At 43.3% G+C, this 20698-nt stretch overlaps 2 protein-coding genes across 2 annotated transcripts in view; both read right to left on the reverse strand.

The window, feature by feature from the left end:
• Positions 1 to 6447, reverse strand: part of OMA1 (OMA1 zinc metallopeptidase) — a 38042-nt gene extending 31595 nt beyond the window's left edge. The window contains exons 1-2 of the mRNA XM_081196894.1: positions 4458 to 6447; positions 1415 to 1917 (exon numbers count right to left, since the gene is read on the reverse strand). Coding sequence (XP_081053020.1) covers positions 1415 to 1887 — 473 coding nt within the window. The 5' untranslated portion in view covers positions 1888 to 1917; positions 4458 to 6447. The remainder of the gene's footprint in view (positions 1 to 1414; positions 1918 to 4457) is intronic.
• An 8013-nt stretch (positions 6448 to 14460) lies between these two features.
• TACSTD2 (tumor associated calcium signal transducer 2) lies at positions 14461 to 16204 on the reverse strand. The gene has a single exon (XM_081196874.1). The coding sequence runs from the start codon at positions 16089 to 16091 to the stop codon at positions 15165 to 15167; it is 927 nt and encodes a 308-aa protein (XP_081053000.1). The 5' UTR covers positions 16092 to 16204; the 3' UTR covers positions 14461 to 15164.
• Between the last annotated feature and the right edge of the window lie 4494 nt (positions 16205 to 20698).

The raw sequence follows: 20698 nt of genomic DNA on the forward strand, positions 1-20698 counted from the left end.
TTGGAGATTAGTAGCCAAATTACCTTTTAAAAGGTGACTAGAGGTGAGGATGTGCTCCTAATATTAGAAGTGCATTACCAAGATCCAAATTTCGTTAACCGATTGGTCTGCAAGCTAGGAACGAAACTCACTGCGCTGAGTCACTCTTAAAAACTTGAGAGACGCAACTACTTCCTTGGTGGAAATTACACAACAAGGTGTGTCTTGGCAACACAGTTAAAAACATTCTAAATTTTATTTTATTATAAAGAGGAAATGTTTTTAAAGGATAATAAAGTGCCTAACTGCTGGTGGCATTTAGGAGAAAAAGGCACTGCTCAGACAGTATAGAACTAAAAGCACAGGAAAAACACTCTGCACCTAAGCCACCAAGTTGATGCCATTTCAAACTAAGCATATTTAAAGCATGTTTATTTATTCTGCTTCATTCCCACCTGCCCACCAAAGTGATGAACAGAGTTGCATACTCCACTTCAGAGGTGTTTCAGAGCTTCGCAGATTTCAAATCAAGGAAGCAGTTGGCCTTTCAAGTAATTAAAACTTGGCTAAGGTAAATGAAAATCAATAAAAACCAAAACATATCCCCAAAGCAGGGGCTGCTTTCATGGGAAAGCACAGAAACAGAGGTGCTATTTATCATGGTTCCAGGCCGAGAATGGACAATACTCACTCTCTCCTTCCTACAGCCCCTGCCCCATCCTCTTTACAAGAATCAAAAGTGGTACTGTACTATCAACCTAGTGCCTAGAGCCAGGAGACATTATCCCTCAGTACTGGGAGGGCGGGCGAGGGACCGGAAAGTACCACAATGCTATTCTAGCGTCCTTTGCTGGAGGATAGAGGTAGAATATTCACGTATTTGGGGGAACAGTTTGGGAAACAGCATAGAAATGTACTTTTCCCATTTTTATCCAAGTTACACATGTTCTTCCAAGCTACCTCGCCAGGCTTTAAAACAGGTGAGAGGAGGAGGGGAGCAGAGACACAAAATCAGCAGTCATTCTCACAAAAAGTGAGCTTTCACCATCTACAGTGGTACCTCAGGTTACATACGCTTCAGGTTACATACGCTTCAGGTTACAGACTCCGCTAACCCAGAAATAGTGCTTCGGGTTAAGAACTTTGCTTCAGGATGAAAACAGAAATCGGGCTCCAGCAGGAGGCCCCATTAGCTAAAGTGGTGCTTCAGGTTAAGAACAGTTTCAGGTTAAGTACGGACCTCCAGAATGAATTAAGTACTTAACCTGAGGTACCACTGTATTTGCAAGGCTCCTTTCCAACATTATGAGCATGCCAGACAGTCTCATGTGAAGTTTGCAAAGTATCCTATTAAGCTTGCATCTAAATTTACATTGCAACAATGTAGTATACTCTATACTGCTATAGTGTGTAGCAGAGCAATATTAATGTTTACCTCCCAAGGATGACAGCAAATAGTTTCTGAACTGGCTTCAATAGAATCCACAAGATTGGAACGGGAGCTGCCTTCAGTGCTGAAGATCTGTGAAAAGGCCTGTGAAACTGGACATTCTGAGAACCAGTCAAGTGTCGAGATTTTTGAAAAGCAAGTCCTCTTGCCCTTTGCTCAGAGAGAATACAAGGCCTCCTAGAACAGCTGTGTGCAACGTTGAAAATTCCTGCATTCTTAGGGTTCAAAAGCCGCACTTGACTTTTATTAATGAGGTTACTGTAGGTGTTGGAACTTTCAGTCATTAAGTAGCACCTTCTGTTTTTACTTTTGTTCCATGATTGGCACTTAGTCACTTGATGCTGGTGTCTGTTCAATGCTTCACTGGAAAACTTGTAAGGATTAATGCACTTTCCCCAACAGGCCAAAGATGTAAATCTAGTTAAAAGACAGTTTCTTGAGCCACTAAGAGCAGCCATCACTCTCCCTCTCTCTCTCACGTGTTACACCTAGAAATGTAAATCAAGAGTATATATTTTTAAATGATGCAATAGCAAATGATAACGCTATAAGACACTATGCTCTTTAAGGGTTTGTATTCACTAGAACTCAGTACTGGGTACTGGGAAAACCTCAGCATGGTTCTCCCAAAGTGCTGGGAGCTGTTGTTGGGGACAATGGCCTAGTTCAGATAATTGTTCCAGGTTTCAAAAACTATGGTTTATTAAATTAGGAGCATGATCCAGGGCCAAATACCTACACCCTTTCCACTGTTCTGCTTCATTTCTGATTTACAAAAAGCCAGAGTTGTGGGTCCAAAACTGTGTAAATCTGTCAGTTAGTTAGCAACCAGTATAATATCTGACAATAAGCCAAAATTCTCCTGATATAATAGGGAACTCAGGCTTAGTAAAAGCCAGAAATGACGTGCTGAACAGACACACTATTAAACATGAAAAAAATCCACACTGAAGAGGAAGAGGGTCAAAACAAGTACAGTTCTCCCTATCCCATTGCTAGTTCCCAAGTTCACAAACTATTAAAACAGACTTCCCCCACTTTGGGCCGAACCACATTTTGGGAAGCCCAGAAAAATAGTCCAAACCAAGTCAATGGGTCACACAGAATCTTTACATCCATGAGCTACATCACACATTGTTCAGGTAAGCAGTTAGGACACGACAATGTGTGGGAGTGAGCCTTGCACTCTTTTCTCCCAACAGGACACACCTGTATGAGTAGGACTTCTATAATACATCCACCCCATTTTTTAAACTTGCATGAATTGAATGTAAACCCCATTTACACATAGAGTGGGAGAGAATATGTGGTCCCTATAAGAACATCAAGGGTTGGAACCAATGTAAGAATCCTGACCACAGCCACTGGCACTTATTTTCCATATGTGACACCTTGGTTTCCAACCAAAATTTGAGATACAGTGAAGTGATTGCAGAGTTGAAAAAGTTGATTTGGGTGTAATATCCCACTGCAGTAAATGCAGGTCCCACTTCTGATATTTAGCTGACCATTTCTCTGGTTGATTAGTTCAAATCACTGGGTTGCCGTCAACTACCGTTTACTCAGAGTAATTAACTTGTACTCACTTAAATTACTGGACCTAAGTTAATTGCAGCCATTAATTTAAAGATGCATACTCTGAATAAAAGATAGTTGAATACAACCCACCACATGAAATTCAGCACACACATAACTTCCTTGGCATCCGTAGCCCTTGGCCCTCTGTCCACCCTTTTTACCTTGTTCTCTGTTCAGTGTCAGCAGCAAACTCCTTTCCTCTGGCCAACAGTCAACCCCTTCCCTTAACTCTCTGATTTGGCTTCCCTTTCAAAGTTTCCAAATATCACCTCCATCACTAAATCACTAGGTGTCTTTATGCAAGCCACAATCTCTCATCTTCACCCCCTATTCTCCACCTGCAAGATGGAGATAGTAATATTGATCTACCTGGCAGAGTTGTTGTAAGGATTATTGAGAGATTCCAAGTAAAATGCCCTGAGCTCTCTGAAGTGCTTTATAAGCACGAAGTAGTATACTAGCAGCTAACCCCCTGCTTTGTTTACCATCTAGCCCAGCCTCCTCCAAAATGGTGCCCTCCATAAGTTCTGGACTACAATTCCCATCCGCAACACTGCCAGCACAGCTGTGGTAGCTGGGACTGATGGGAGTTACAGTCCAAATCTACAGGGCACCAGGTTAATCTAGCCTGAGAAGTCAAAAGCTTGGGCACTATCCTGTCCAGGACAGATTCATTAACAATGCACTTGTGTCCCATGGAAAACACCCTCATGAAAGTTCATGTACTACCTTCAATATCAGGAGCCAACTCCCTGTGAGGGAAGATCTGGCCGTCATATTCAAACCCAGAGACAATTGCATGGAGAGAATGACACAACGAAATAGGTGAGGCTTTAACTAAGGCTGACTATCGAAATGTCAAAAAAGGGGCACCGGGACAAGCAAAATGAGGAGCAGGCAGGTGTTCTTTCCCGGAAGTAGAGCCATTCTTCTTTTCCTCATAGAACAGACATTTCTCACTTAAATTTCAAGTCAAATTTCCATTGCTAATTAAAACCAGCAATGAACGGCTGGATTAGGTGGGAATCCTAAACCATATTATGTGCTATATCAGGGGGTTCGCCTTGTGACTTATGTGGCTTTGTCCCACAGAAGCAGGCACAAAGTGGAGGCCTGAGGGACCAGAGAGACGATGCAACGTACACGCACACGCTCTCTCCTGCGCCTCAAGCCATGCGAGAGAACCCAGGTTTCCCTTGGCACAGAAGAGCCGCGGGGGAACCGATCCGCCGCCTCCCTGCGCCACCTGCGCCTCTTTGGCCAACGTTAACAGGAGACGCTGCGAGGGCAGGAAGGGGAAACGCCTTCCGAAGACGCAGAAGCAGGGAAACCGGAGCCAATAGAGAGCAAGCGGGGCGCCTCCTTATAACGCGCGCCTGCAGAGGAGCGGGAGCTGTGCGTCCACAAGGCTGGTTGCCTTTCCCACGCCATGGCCACTCCCGTCACCTACCAGACGCGACAGAACAAACTGGTTCCAGGAAGAGGAGGCGAGGTTGCCAAAAGCTCAAGTCAGAGACGAGGCGCGGAGGAGGGGAGGAGCAAGATCCCCTGCTCCGTTGGCTGGCGATCCCTCCAGCAAGTGAAGACGTAATGGGGGGGGGGCTTGAGATACCAGCGCTTTCCCCTTACTCGCCGCCCGCCCGACCCTTGGAGAGAAGAAGGGGCGCCGCGCGTAAAGACGCAATGGCGACCTCTAGGACCCTTTTGCCGCGGAGAGGCGCGCCCTTCGCCCTCCCCGTGCACCAGGCCTCTTCCCCCTGCGCTCTACGGCTGGGGCGGCCGCTTGCCTTTCCTTCCGGGCTGGGGAGGGAGCCAATCGGTGGCGGAGTTTCCCTGTTTCGCGACCGAGAGAAGGCCGCCTCCAGCCGCTGTGTTTACTGTCAGCGAGTTGAGCCTGGAGGAGATTCAGAGATGTGATTCTGCACCTACCTACCGGCAGTCCGGAGAGATGGAATGCATAGAATCGTAACGAAGGGATCCCGAGGGTCATCCAGTCCAACCCCCTGCAATGCACAAAATTTGCCATATTCGGTGGCATGTGTAGAACCAGGTTTTTAAATGTGCTTGTCAGCATGGGCGTAGCCAAGGGGGTGCAGCTATGCCCCCAGGTCAAATAAAACAATAAAAATACTTAACTAACTGACCAATTACTTCGGTTTTTCGCCCCCCCCTCCCCCAGCAAAAGTCCTGGCTACGCCCATGCTTGCCAGATGTGGATCTGCCACTACTGTACTTCCATTAGTACACCAGCGATGGATGGTTCAGAAGTGTCTTGGGGCACTTACACTACCCTCAAATGGGCACACACGTATTGCAAGTGCATTTACATGCAACTAGGTAACACTGGGAAATAAATGTCCACTTGTGGTGGCTTTCCCATAGCCCAGGGGTACTAGAGAAATCAAATGGAAGAAACCTTTAAAAGGTGGCTCATCAACAGCCTTTCCTGTTGCAAGGGAAGACAGAGATTTTTCTCCTTCTGGACATCTGGATTTCAAAATTAGGGGAAGACAAACAAGTGGTTGGCTAGGTTATGCCATAATGGACTGTTGTGTGAAGAGGGTACTTTTTGGTGGCTGCAGGGTCCAGAGCATACTGTAATTAGAGCCTAGGAGGAGCACATCAGTTATACTTTCTTGCCCTTGGCCTGTCATCCAGTACAGAACCAGAGTTTACTTGTGAGCTAAGGAGGCATTAAAGGAACCAAGCAGTGAGCTGCGAAAAGTTTTGAGGGGCTGGAAAGCAGAGATGCACTAGGCTCACTCAGCTCAGGGGTGGGAAACCTCTGACCTGCAGGACTAATTTGGCTCGGCATGGGTTCCAGTTTGGGGCACAAAGCCATTTTCCCAAAACCGTGCCCACCTGCCCCACACCTGCAATATGAAGAGGGGGGCTGGTAGAAACACAGCTGCCTTTGCACAATCAGGAGCCTTAAAGTGCCCCAGCAAGGGAGGCTTCTTATTACTGGCAATGAGAGTGATCCTGTCAGGTTCAGCTGTGCTACTAAGTTCCCCATGGAGAACTTGGCAGCGCAGCCAACCCCTGCCCAAAGCGGCTCATGAAAGCAGATCACTCTGCTCTCCACAGTCCCCCACCAACCTGGGAGCAAACTCAAAACGCCACCTTGTGATCTTTCATAGGAAAGTATGGTTTATAAATATGTAAACAAAATAAATGATGCAAGCACTAAATTCCCTTTTGCAGCTGTATTACACCTTCTGTATCTTCACAACAGCCATTATGACGTAGGTTAGGCTGAGAGTTGGTGAATAGCCTAAGGTAGGAAGTGAGCAAAAACAAGGACAAGTTAAGTGAGTTTAAAATGTGAAACTACACATGCTCATGGTGTTTTCTTTTTGTTTATCAGGGTTGGTAAAATGCTTTTCCTTTGTGGTTTGCTGATGATTGTGCAGCTGAACAGACTCACAAGTACTTTTTGTAACCCATGAAAGGTTTTGTGATAATAAACCACAAGACTTATTTTGTGAGAATTTATTCCATTTCTTCCTTTTGGGAGGAAGGGGGGGGCTATTTTGGGAACTGAACTAGGGCCCTCAAATTACCTTAAAAGGAAGGTGGTGGGTTGCATTCTCCTGTGCCTTATTCAGAAATATGAAGCCGTGATAGTTATTCTAGGGAATCTTGGAAACAGCAAACAACACTATCTCCATTGTCAAGTCATGTTTGCATCCTGTCAGCCCTTCAGCCAGACGGATGGCATAACCTTACAAGTCATTAGCTCCTCTATTTTCAAAAAAATGCTTATCTTTCATTAAGTATTCATAAAATAATAAGAATGTTAAACCACTGTGAAATATTTATAGAGCAGTAAGGAACAGGTTTACTCTACAGATTTGGAACTGAGATTTTGAATATTTAGAGATATATTTATGCATTGCTTTTGAAGATGACATTTGCAAACAAGAAAGGAGATATTGCCCATGAACCTGAAATAAGTAGCTCTGGGAGCTGAGTTTCTTAAAAAATAATTGTGGCATAAAATTATGAGGCTTGCAATAAAATATTAGCTGCAGCTGTCAAGCTGCCAGTCCTGACACTAAAACTCCCTGGTTCATTTAGCACCCACTACTCAGGCTGAATCTTATACGCTCCTTTCTGGGGAAAAGTTTCACTGAACTCAGTGGGGCATACTCCAGGGCAAACAAGTATAGGCTCGCATCCACACCATATATTAAAGCCTATTGCTTCTCCCAAAGAATTCTGGGAACTCTCATTTGTTCAGGGTGCTGGGAAATTGTAGCAGCAGGGGTTAAATGACAGCTCCCAGGTTTCTTTAGGGGAAGCCATTTTTTTAAATGTGCTTTTTTAAATGTGCACAGTCCACACCTTCACATTTGCAGACTGGCCTGGTTCAGATACCAGAGTTCTCACCAGAGACAACTGAAAATTACTGAGACCCACTGTTTTGGCTCCCACTCAGAGACACAGTACTTGAACTTTCAACTTTATTGCCAAAGGCTTTATTCCAAAATTCTCTGCAGGGTCTAAAAATAGGTCAGGTTACAGGTACACAGGTCAGGAGTTCAAAAGCTCTCTAAGACGAATGGCTAAGATGTCTCAACACTTGACACACATGCTTGACCCACCTTTTGAAGAGCAGGGCAGGTGCGGTCATTTGTGTTGTTCTCTTACCAAAGACTGGGCAGGCAAGCAGGCGCTCCTGCAAGTAGGCTGGCTCTGCTGGTGACGACGGCCAATGGAATGTCCTTAGAGATGGAGCAGTGCATGCATCTCATGGTCCGACCTAGGCTCAGAAACCTTCCTTGAGGTGGGAAAAGCTTCACGGCAGGGTGGAGACTGGATCAGATGTCTCTCCCACAGCTGGAACATCCAATGCCACTGGGGTGTTGCTTTCTCCCAGCAAACCACTTGGCCCCTCCCCAACGCCAGGCACTCTTCCCATTCGTCATCCCCCTTGGACCAGCCCTGCCAAGATGTCTTCACAGGGCGTATGACACCCACCCTGAGAGACTTCTTGTTCACATGCCCTCCTTTAAGGCTTTCCCATAGTTGGCCACTGTGAGAACAGGAAGCTGGACTAGATGAGCCATTGGCCTGATCAAGCAGGCACTTCCTATGTTCTTAAAATGGGGCAGAGCCAGATTCAAAATGGCAGCAAAGACAGTTTGGCATAATCACCTGGCAATTGCAGATATTGATACCTAATCCTTCTTTGGAAATTGCTAACCCAGAACGAGCCACAGTGAGCCTCAGGCTTGCCCCTCTTCCAGCCTGGCTATGAGGAATTCACATCCATTTGGGCTTAGCTCCAGCTTCTCATATTGTGAGAAACAACAAACAATTGTGTTTGCTGTTAATAATGGTTTGAAACAAGGAACCTTAAAACCATGGGCTATGAAGTTGGCTTGTTTAAACAACCACAGTTAAAATGAACATCAATTTGGTTTAGGGAAACACACTAAACTGTGGTTAATGGAAGAGTGAAAGGTTCTGACATGCCATTTCAAACATGCCAGAGGCTCAGCTTGCTGTGACTCATTCTTGTCACACTAAACTATGGTTTAGCTTGCCATCCGAACGTGGCTGCTGCACAGAGACTCTGTCAATTGTGGGTGTATGAAGCTTATGTTATGGTACTGAATTCACATTATGCACCCTGCTTTTCTAAAACACCCCTGACTGGCAATCCTACATATTAATATTCTGAAGTCGTCACCAAATGTAGCATGAGTAATTACAGGATAGCTTCATTGAAATCCAACAGTGAATACCTCTTAATATAGAAATGTAACATGTATAGTCATACAATTAGAAATGTGTAAGTGCTGTTTTTCTTTAAATAGGCAGCTAGATCTAAAGACATAAGTAGTTATTAAAGGCTGTGGCTGTTCGTGAATTTTAATGAAGACATAGCACCTTTTATTTTGAGGAGAGGATCAAAAAGAGCTTTTTAAAATAAAGTCCCCAAGAGACTCTGGCCTTAGGACAACCTTTGGACAATTGAACTAACATTATTTTCTATACAAAACACCCGACACCTTATATTGTACATAGACCTTGGCTGCTACAAGTTTTACCAAGGGCAAGCTCTGAGGTATATCCAGGAATATAGCAGCCCTTTAAAATATGCTTCGAGCATTTTGCTCCTGAGATAAAGAGAAAAGAAAATAGAAAAACACCATCTGCATTTCATTAACAGGAGGCCTGCTTTGCCTACCAAACACCGTGTCTAGAAAAGGCAGAAAAAAGCAGGAGGAGCTGAAATTGTATTTTGCTGAAATGCGTAGCAATTCCAGAATTAAAATTTCATACGATTATGGATGTCAAAATGCGGATTTGGAGAGTATGTGTGAAAAACCCTGAAATGGCTGAATAAAATGTTGCTAAAACAATTGCAGTCCCTTTGTATGATAGATGCATGACTTTTGTAAATGCAAGCCCAAATGAAATTTACCTTACCTCCAAGGAGTGCTGTTTATACAATACACCTAAAATATAAACTTTTCCTGGCTGCCAGGTCCCCTAGTATGATAGCTTACTAAAAGATGACAGGTGAAAACTTGTTGTTTTTTCTCTACCTTTTTATGCTTGCAGATATTGTTCAATAGTCCCCAGAAAGAATTAACAGATTTTAACATTCTTGTACAAAGAAACTGTACTGTATCTGTGTAAATATTCAGGGAATGACAGAGGTTAGAGAGAGAATTAGAACTAGGATTCCCCTCCCCCCCCCACCCTTTGTGCACTGGAGACCCCACTCAAACAGGCCATTTACTAGAAAGATCCAATTATTATACTGTTGTTCAGCATATTTCTTCCGGTGAGAAAAAAGACAATTTTTATACACACACACACACACACACACACACACACACACACACACAAGTGTCTAGTGGGGACAGACGTTTATTCCAAATAAAAATTGCCTGAGAAATAATGGGAGCAAATGTCACCAGTTCTTTTGGGGTCCATCTCTAAAACCTCAGAGGAGGATTACAAATCCATTCTCATTCTGCCTCTCATTTAGATAACAACCATGTGTCTCCCCATAATTGTTTCCTAGGTAGTGAAGTGTACTGGAGTACCATTCTAAGTGTATTGTCCCTCAGGGAGCAAAGACCTTCATGAAAATAAAATGAGGATCTTGTCAGCTTATTCAGCGTGTGCAAAATTTTAACGAGGCAAAACTGTGGCATAAGGAATAGTGCTCCGGCTGCCAAACAATATTTTTTAATATATATATATATAGAGAGAGAGAAAACCTGGGAAAGTCAAGTCTTCCTGCTCTGATAGGCAATTGTAACATCTCAAGATTAATTTTAGCATTAAAATGAAGTAATTGCGGCACTTAGAAATTTATCAAAACCCTGAAACAGATCAATGGGAAGGCTTTGAAAAGGGTAATTGTACCTGCATGGGAAAGATTATTGCTGTAATAGTATTAACCATCCCAATTAAGGAATAGGGAATTGAGGGGGCAATTTGTTAATATTACAACCCATTCTCTGAAGAAGTGGTTAAAACTCTAAGATATAAATTATGTAGTGTTTATCAGTATTTTATCACGATTATTTAATTACTTAAACTGTTCCAACTGTCATGTACCTAGCTTTTTTGTAAAGCACTTGTGATTAGATATATCTATATATTTCCTAAGCATGTCAAAGGACAAGAAAACCATTTCCAATGTGGTGAGATCACTTTATATACAGTATGATTGCGCTGCTAAAACAACAAAGAGTTTTCTTACACCTCAACAACTATTAAATTTATTGTCGCCCAAACTTCTGTGGGCCAGATTCTAATTCATCAGAAAGCATGAATATGTTTATTAAATTTCTACAAATTTCACATGTAATTCCAATACATAATAATTTTTTTCTTTTGTTTTATCAACTTCCCCTTTTTTTATTTCGGCCCCTTGCTGCACCCTATCTTCTGTCTCTTATATTATAATCACAATGCAATAATTTCTAATTCTTTCTTTTGCTCATATTTCAAATCCTGCTCATGGGTTCTTCATACTATAATATTTCTTTAAATAATCCGCCAAAAGAGGCTTTCATTCTTCAATAAAACAATCATCACTATTTTTTCTTATTACTGAAACTGGGTGCAAAACGTATTACTATGTGCTGATTAAAGTGAAATATTTTTTGTTGGATGGTTTCAGCTCTAGCGACATCTGGATCATGTTTAATGAGGCAACCGTTCTGACCCTCCACATTCGTAGAACAAGTGAATGTTGCCCACTGGGTAAGCATGGACAAAGCAGCTTTTGAGTGACATAGATCAGAGAAGTAGAACATGACCCACTGGATGTATAGTAGCCACAGGAAAAGCATTTGAGAACCCTCTGCACTGCATCCTGGCCAGTGATCAGCCAATTGTGTGAACCCATGGCCTAGCACCAACTTCAGGTTTTGACACCCACAGCCAATGTTCAAAAGGCAGGTGGTACACCAAAACCTGAATCGTGTGTGTGTTGTGGTAAATCTCCCCAATTGAATGACAGACTAGAAACTGTCATGCACAGGAGTTCTGTTGATGATGTCTAGTGCTTATTGGAACTGGTGGGATGTAAAATTGGGAAGCCAACAGAAGGCTCAGTCATAGTCAACTAATTCTACTTTTGTCCCCCTTCTCCTCCTTGTCCTTCCTGCTGAGTTCTATAGGGGCAAAGCTGAGGCTAAAGAAGAGGCAGCTAACAGCTCCGGTCACCCCCTGGACTGTAGGGATGCAGGTGAAGAGGGCTGGCTGAGGGCAGTGCCCCATGCCCCCTAGTCAACCAACCTCCAATGATGTCCTGGTAAGAGCAAAATAAAAAAATTCCTTCCAGTAGCACCTTAAAGACCAACTAAGTTAGTTCTTGGTATGAGCTTTCGTGTGCATGCACACTTCTTCAGATACCTGAAGAAGTGTGCATGCACACGAAAGCTCATACCAAGAACTAACTTAGTTGGTCTTTAAGGTGCTACTGGAAGGAATTTTTTTATTTTGACTATGGCAGACCAACACGGCTACCTATCTACTACTGGTAAGAGCAGTTTCCACTCACACAAACGACTACACAAGACTACAGTAGAAGCAGAACAGAGAGGCTTTAACCATGAATTCAGTGAAAAAGAGTAAACAATTTCAAGGAGTGTGAACTGTGGCAGGTTATTAAAGCAAGAGTTGCTAGTACACAAAAGTTGTTAAGGCTAAAGATCGAGGAGAGAGCTTCTAGGATTCTCCTGTAGTGTTATTTTCGGGGGTTTTGTCTAATAACATACAATAAAAGTGGTTTTCCCCAAACCCACCTCTAGCCAGCCCTTTCAGCTATCCATCAGCATTCCTGCCTCAGTAAATGGTTTGGCTTTTCCAATGCCTATTATGGATTAATTTATCAGAGAGCAAGTTGCGGGTTGATTTCAGAGCACACTGGAATGGGTCTGTAATAAGATCTCTAATGAACTTGATCTGGGTGTGTGGATGATGTAATTGGATAGCTTCTTTGTCCTATGAGTACTCACTAAAGTATGGATTGAAGTCGGTCTACAACTCAGCATATTGAAAGGGTAAGTTGAATTTGCTCACAGTCTATGATTCCCTTTCATGCACTTCCCAAGAAATTAAAACACCTCTTTGAACATTATTGGTAAAACACTGGTAGTCATCACAAGGTCCCAGTTAAAAATGAATGTGATAATAACAGCCACAGGTAGGTAAAGGAGGAAAAGTAGGAGTGGTGAGAAGGTTGAAATTGCAAGAAAGGAATGCAACCTGACTCAGAAAGGACATGGAGTTTGTCAAAGTCAGTTTCTTCCTGCGTCTTTATGCCAGCTAGAATGGCATATGGCCAGAGATGTTCTCTGCATGTCTTGCTGCAATTAATCTTTCTGTTCTTTTGATTAATTGCTGGCATATACTGTATCCCTCCCCATTTATGACCTCTGAGCTTTCTCTATCCCCTAGCAGCGTATACAACTGAGTCTTGACGGCTTACACAGAAATACCAAAGCCCATCCACTTTTAGATGGGATTAATTAATTATAGAAACTTTGATACATCTGTAGCTATGTATGGCCTAGTCTACTCTCTCACACAGAAACAAAAGTCTTCTCCTAACCCATCAAATCTCAATTATTTTTTCTGCTTTTTTGAAACAATTATGATTACTTGCACTTGTTTTCTTACTCATTAGCCACTGGATACATTGGCTACATTTACAATTCATAGTAAGTCACATGGCCAATAGTTTACCATGAACATTCAGATTACTTTAGTCCTCCCTGCTAGCAAGCAGGAGCACAATCCTTGGTTTAATGTTTTGTCCAATCCAGGGATTGCGGTTTGTTTCATGTATCAGGGGTGTTATTTGATCTTATCCAGAGATGCATACAAAGAATATATTTTAAAACAAAAATAAAATTCTGAACAAAATGTATAAACTGCAATTGGTGAGTAAATAGCAAACCTTGGCTTCAAATCATGGTCATGGTTTGTTTGGAACAAAACAAACCACAATCCCTGGTTTGGACATAACACTAAACCAAGGTTCGTTGCTCCCACTTGCTTGTTGGGGGAGTGAAATAGGAGTATTCTGTATGTTCGTAACATTGCCACCCACATTATGAAAACCATGGGCCCTAGGCATTTTTGGCTTATTTGATAACCCTGTCCCTGCTCAAAATAGACTTGATATCTGTTGTCAGAAAAAAGAAAAAATTAAGAGCAGGACCAAGTACAGATGTTCTCAACTATTCTGCAACCTTTCTGCAGAACATCTTAAAGAAGCTCTAAGATCACTTGGGTACCTCTGACTTGACAGCCTCTACAACGAAGGAACATTGTGCTTACAGCTATATGTGACTCACAGCTATATGGAGGAATGCTTGTTCATTCAGCAGCAGTGGTTACAGATTATGGTGCAAAGATTGTGGTGGCCTGTAACGACTACCATAGTTTGTAATGACAATTTTAATAGCTTGTAGTGACTAACTGCTTTGGGAGAGAGGCTTTGTGGCTAAGATGACCTATCTATAGTGTCACAATAGCATGAAAGATCCTATTTTGCCTGGACAAGTTAGTTAACAAGAGGGGTACACTCTATAGCATATGCAACTATGTTGTACTGAGTCATTTTAGGTCTATTAAAACAGTAGAGAGGTTTTCGGGGGTTTCTTGCCAGCTAGACTGTGATGGCAAAGATTAGATAGCAAGCAGTGCACTTACTACCAGCAGCTGCTGTCACCAGATGAAAACGGATGATACTTTCCAAGAAATGGCAATGGCTGGCAATGGTTTGATTATATCACACCACCCAGTACATGACTGGCAAGTAGTTTTCCCAGAGCTGGAATTCAGCAAGGACAGAAAAAGCTTACCCCTACATTAAAACACCAGGAGATAGTTAAGGACCACAGGCAGCCTGATCTATGCTGGGAGGAAAAATCCTTTAGAATCACAGCATGAAACTTAGCAACAGATTAAAGTTAAGAAAATTTATTTCAATGAAGATTACATTATAAACACACACACAAACAAACACACAGACACACACCAGTTCCATGGTAAACGCTGACATTTGTTCACAGAAGGTATTACTATTTTACAAAAGAAATATTTTAGATCAGAGACAAAAAACAATCAGGTTTAAATGGAAGAAGCGAACCTTTCCAACACTTTTAATAATAGAAAGCCCGTCTCAAATGCACAGACAGAACACACACACCTTAGCAGCATGGGCCAAAGAGAACAGGGCGGGGGATTGGGGGATAGCTACACATAAACACACCCCAAAAAGATGTAGAAATGCAGTTAAAATAAATTAAACTAACCGTGTAGCTACAGAACATTGTTTTCTTAAAAAACTACAAATCTGGAAAAGTTCAGGAGCAGGTACAGTACAGGGATTTTGTCCCTAACACATTGATATTCATCTCAAATTATTATTATTATTATCACATAGTACACTATAGTTAAAGGGAAATGCTAACTATATCCCAATCACTTTTACAATCTGGAATTGTGGACGTTTTACAAAGCTGTTGCTTTTATCTTTGATTAAACATTAATTTAAAAAAGAAAACCAAGTGCCCTCCCCACCTTCAAAAGACATGGTAGCAATGTTGTCGTCTTCTTTCCATTCTGCCCATGTCAAAATCTTAGTTCTACAGTCAAATTAAGGCACTTATGCATGTTGTCCTCTTCGCATTTCTCCCATCTCTTTAATCTCAACCTTCTCATACTTGCCCGTCTTCCGCCTCCTGGTAACCACAAGCACAGTTATCCCAATAACAATGGCCAGGACTACCACCACCACCACTGCAATGATGCCCGCTGTCAGGCGCTGCATAGAGAACTCTGGTGGTTTGTCATCAACGTAGTATACTAGGATTTCTTCAATATCTAGAGGTTCGTCATTGACATAGAGACCAAACATATTATCGGGTGGGAAAATGGGTTTACCCTGGATGTCTTTTTCAAAGTAGTAAGCTACATCTGCAATGTCAACATCTCTGTAAGACTTGTCCGAAATGTTCTGCTTTAGGTCGATATGGATTAATGGCTCCTTGTACTCAACAGCTGTGATGAACTTTGGATGGAGCATATAGCGGTTTTCAATGAGCTGTCGGAAGCTGTTTGCCACTTCTGATTCAGACAAGGAAGTTTTTCGCTCTTTGTGCTTCATCTCAATGTAGATCCAGCTTGTTCTGACCAGCTCGTTGCACCTCATGTTGAGATCCCCCTTGTCCGTCCTCCTTACCCCAGCGCTGTTCACACACCAACAAGTATCTGTCTGATTGCACTGCCTGGCTTTGAAGAAGCCCATGGCATCACATTCTGGGTTATAAAGTCCATCGTTGTCCACAAACCCATGCTCGGGCCTGGGAAAACTTCTGCCTCTTTTGGTTTTTATTTCCGCCTTCAGCAGCAGACATTTTGGAGTCAGCGTTGAACAGTCCAGCCTCTGGTTCGAACCGCGTGCCGTACAGATGCAGCTGCCGGATTCCGAACTGCAAGATGCCAGGTTATTCGTTGGGCAAAAGCAGTCGTTCTGGGTGGCCGACGTGGCCACAAGCATCAACACCAGGGCAGCCCCAAAAGCAGACTCCATGGAGGATGAGCAAAAGAGGTCTTTAGGGAGAGACAGGGCAACACAGCAGCCTGAAGACAAGACACATCCACAACAAGAGCCTCCCGGTTTCTGAGTGATAGGGCGGGACAGCTGCCTCTCTTTCTACCATCGGACCTGCCCAACCAGTCTGGCTGGTGACGCTCAAACAAAGCAGGTGTGTGGTGACACAGAAAACCCACAGACCAAGAGAGCTGCGCCTTCTTCAGTAGGGAGTGGCAGCAACTCTCTGCCTTCTCATACTTCCCTACCCTCGGCCTCGCCTCCTGGTAATCACAAGTGAGGTAATTCCAGCAATAATGGCCAAGACTTCCACCACCACCACCTGCTTTTCTTTCCTCCCACTGAAGGAGGAAGCACATCATGCCAGAAACACAGAAACCAATACTACATTAAGCTCTTGCAAATAGAAACGTGCCTACCCCATGGGCCAAACTATGCATAAGTGCTGGGTTAGAGGCTACTGTGAGGCCAAGCCCAGTCAGCCTCCGTTCTGTTCAGCCCTAAACAGGGAAGACAAACAGTAGCTCCAGTGGTCAGTACTCATAGTAGACAGGAGGTAAAGTGAAAGAGATCACAGCCTCCAGAACACCCCCTTTTCTTTTCTTTTCTTTTCTTTCTTTTTAGAATCCTCATTATGTGTCAAGTGATTCAAGATGTGTCAAGATGTAATGCTGAGCCATTTCCATGGATAACCCACCAGACTATGGTAAGAAAGACAGAGGGGGTGAGCAAACAATAGGACAGTTCTGGAAGCAGTGTTATACCTAAAATTTTTGGAATGCCCAAAACAGCCAATCCCAACCTGGTCCTCTGCAGATTTTGTTGGGATGACAACTCCCATCACCAGCCACGGTAACTGCCTTCCTCTAATGTGGGTTTCACTGCCTTCTATCACTTTTTAAAAGTGTATACCTAATAAAATTCAATCATACAGTACACCAAAAGTGTGGATTGGAGTAGTTATGACTGGCCATAGCTCCCTATTTAAGTGTGCCCTGTGTCATATTGGGCTTTCCCTGTGTGTAACGTGTGAAGTGGCTATCATTTCACAATCAACTCTTAGGAAATGCTGTTCTCCATACCACTGATGTCTGTTGCTTTGACCCTCATGGAGAGGCCCTGTCCAGTCCTGAAATTACATCAGGGGAGCGGGATTAAGATTGAAAACAACAGCACAAATAACTCTGTATCAGTGAGGGGCATTCAGCCTTTGTTGACCAGGGTGATCTCCAAGTGTTTTGGCCTAGAACTCCCATCATCTCTGGGCAGCATGGCTGTACTCATTGGGGCTAATGGGAGTTGTAGTTTCAACGCCTGGAGGGCACCATATAAAGGAATGCTGTGATCACCAATAGTCAGCATGGATTTCTGAAAAATAAGTCATGTCAGACTAACCTGATCTCATTTTTTGACAGAATTACAAGCCTGGTAGATGAAGGGAACTCAGTGGATATAGCCTACCTTGATTTCAGTAAGGCATTTGACAAGGTGCCCCATGATATTCTTGTAAAGAAGCTGGTAAAATGCGGTCTTGACTCTGCTACCACTCAGTGGATTTGTAACTGGCTGACTGACCGAACCCAAAGGGTGCTCATCAATGGTTCCTCTTCATCCTGGAGAAGAGTGACTAGTGGGGTGCCACAGGGTTCTGTCTTGGGCCCGGTCTTATTTAACATCTTTATCAACGACTTGGATGATGGACTCAAGGGCATCCTGATCAAATTTGCAGATGACACCAAACTGGGAGGGGTGGCTAACACCCCAGAGGACAGGATCACACTTCAAAACGACCTTGACAGATTAGAGAACTGGGCAAAAACAAACAAAATGAATTTTAACAGGGAGAAATGTAAAGTATTGCACTTGGGCAAAAAAAATGAGAGGCACAAATACAAGATGGGTGACACCTGGCTTGAGAGCAGTACATGTGAAAAGGATCTAGGAGTCTTGGTTGACCACAAACTTGACATGAGCCAACAGTGTGACGCGGCAGCTAAAAAAGCCAATGCAATTCTGGGCTGCATCAATAGGAGTATAGCATCTAGATCAAGGGAAGTAATAGTGCCACTGTATTCTGCTCTGGTCAGACCACACCTGGAGTACTGTGTCCAGTTCTGGGCACCACAATTCAAGAAGGACACTGACAAACTGGAACGTGTCCAGAGGAGGGCAACCAAAATGGTCAAAGGCCTGGAAACGATGCCTTATGAGGAACGGCTAAGGGAGCTGGGCATGTTTAGCCTGGAGAAGAGGAGGTTAAGGGGTGATATGATAGCCATGTTCAAATATATAAAAGGATGTCACATAGAGGAGGGAGAAAGGTTGTTTTCTGCTGCTCCAGAGAAGCGGACACGGAGCAATGGATCCAAACTACAAGAAAGAAGATTCCACCTAAACATTAGGAAGAACTTCCTGACAGTAAGAGCTGTTCGACAGTGGAATTTGCTGCCAAGGAGTGTGGTGGAGTCTCCTACTTTGGAGGTCTTTAAGCAGAGGCTTGACAACCATATGTCAGGAGTGCTCTGATGGTGTTTCCTGCTTGGCAGGGGGTTGGACTCGATGGCCCTTGTGGTCTCTTCCAACTCTATGATTCTATGATTCTATGATTCTATGATTCTATGGTACAGGCTGTTTTAACACAATAACATCCATTACAGTTTCTTCTTCTATTAGGTTTCAGGATTCTTTACCATTGTCCTCTGCTATGACCATCCAAACCTGCCCTCTGTACACATAAAACACATTACTCCAGGGACCCATAGGTCCATTTTTGTGTCAAACCACAAGGGCATGCGGCTTAAGCTAGTCTTTCCTGTAGGGTTCTTGTTGTCCAATACAATCTTCAAAATTGGTGTTATTGCACATCCTTGATGGGTTGGCTTTTCATCTCATTTTAAAACAAAACATGTTTCTGCTCCTTGTGGATGGTCACTGCATAACCTGCTCCTTTTGAAATGTTCCAAGCTTAGCCAATATAAGACACAGTAACTTTCACTTGAGCTTTGCAAAGTTAAAAATACAATGATTAATATCATCAGGGAAGTTTCAGGAGGCATTTTGCAATCAAAACTCTGAGTTAATTATTTCATAGGTGGCATTCTAGCAGACAGAGAGGCTAAGATCCAAACAGCAGGCATGTCTGGTTAAATAGTCATCCTCCCCCCCAAAGGAACCATGGAGACAGCAGCTTGGGTGGGGACTACAGATCTCAAAGTAGTCAAAAAACACAATGAAAACTGCCACCCTTTGACTGCTGGGATCTCAGATGTGGGGCATGATTCAAAGAGCTGCATATGGACCTCCAGACATGCACTTTGGTTTTAAGCAGTTCCCTCCCATTCAGTTCTTCAGGGTCCTCCCAAACTGCTCCACACAAAGTTGGAGAAGCTCCTGCCTTTGGATTGGTCCCTACTGAACTTCCAACAGGGCTGGCTAGTCAAGGTTCCCACTTGCTCAGAGAAACCCTTTCTGCATGTATTTGTATACACATATGCCCCCTTTTAAGCCTAATGCAAAATTCACAGCCCATATGTTAGGGGTGGGGAACTAGATCAGCTGACAGGCAATTATGTTCCTTGCTCCCCTGCAGGCCAAATTTGACATGGCGAGATGACAAGGTGATAACTATAGGCTGTATACACACTAACCCGTTTATGGCGGAAAAATGTAGGTTTTTCTCAATCGAGAATTACTCATGCTTATCCTCAACATGCTGTTTTCCACTTAGATTAAGTCCAAATTATTCTAGATCTTACCTCCCACAAGGATGGGCATGCTTACTTGATAAGCATCTCAAACCCTCCCCTTGGTTGGGTTATTCATGCCTTTTCCTCCATGCACATGCCCCAGATGACTGAAGAAGGAAGTGGCGATTGGCATCCTGGAATATGCCCACCCACAATGCCATTGGGCAGGTGTAGACGTGGGCACACACACCCCATTGCCAGGACTGCTGATGTCTGTTTTCACCTCTTTTCAAATGGACAAACTGCAGAACCAACGTGGAATGAGCTTTTATTTTTATTTTTTTGAAAGAAACCAGTTTCTCAGGAAGCCCCTTTCTAGGGGGCAGAAATATGCAGTAGATCTGGACTGTGTGTGGACTGCATAGGGAAAAATGTACCCAGGCTCCATTGATTCTAGAATAAAATAGTGCATGTACACCAAATTAAACACACACATGCACTCTTTAAGGCTGCAATGCCACTTATTTGGGAATGAACACCCACTGAACTCAATGGGATTCTGATTTCTAAGGGGTTTTTGCACTGTAAGATAACCTGTCTTCCACTTACCACTGTCACAACAACTCACCCAAGACCAAGTTTACACAACCACTGCAGAGGTGGTGGGTGTGTGCTAAAGGTTGCTCTAACATGCTTTCTGTTGTGCACTGAGAAATCGCTAACAAAAGACTCTGTTCTTTCTTTTTTAAAGGCTCGGGGTAAAATACATATCCAGTTAATTCATAGAACTGACTCTGGCATATATTGGTTTGGGACGAAATATATCCAAAACCAGCTCTTGACTATCCTTCCATTTATCTTCCCCAACTGTGTGCTCTCCAGAAAATTGGCCCACAATTC

Source organism: Podarcis bocagei, assembly GCF_964188305.1.
Source record: "Podarcis bocagei genome assembly, chromosome: 5".
NCBI classification, from domain to species: domain Eukaryota; kingdom Metazoa; phylum Chordata; class Lepidosauria; order Squamata; family Lacertidae; genus Podarcis; species Podarcis bocagei.

What these genes read in the sequence shown, in the direction of transcription:
- TACSTD2 (XM_081196874.1), bottom strand. Translation starts at nt 16,091, where the DNA reads ATGGAGTCTGCTTTTGGGGCTGCCCTGGTGTTGATGCTTGTGGCCACG.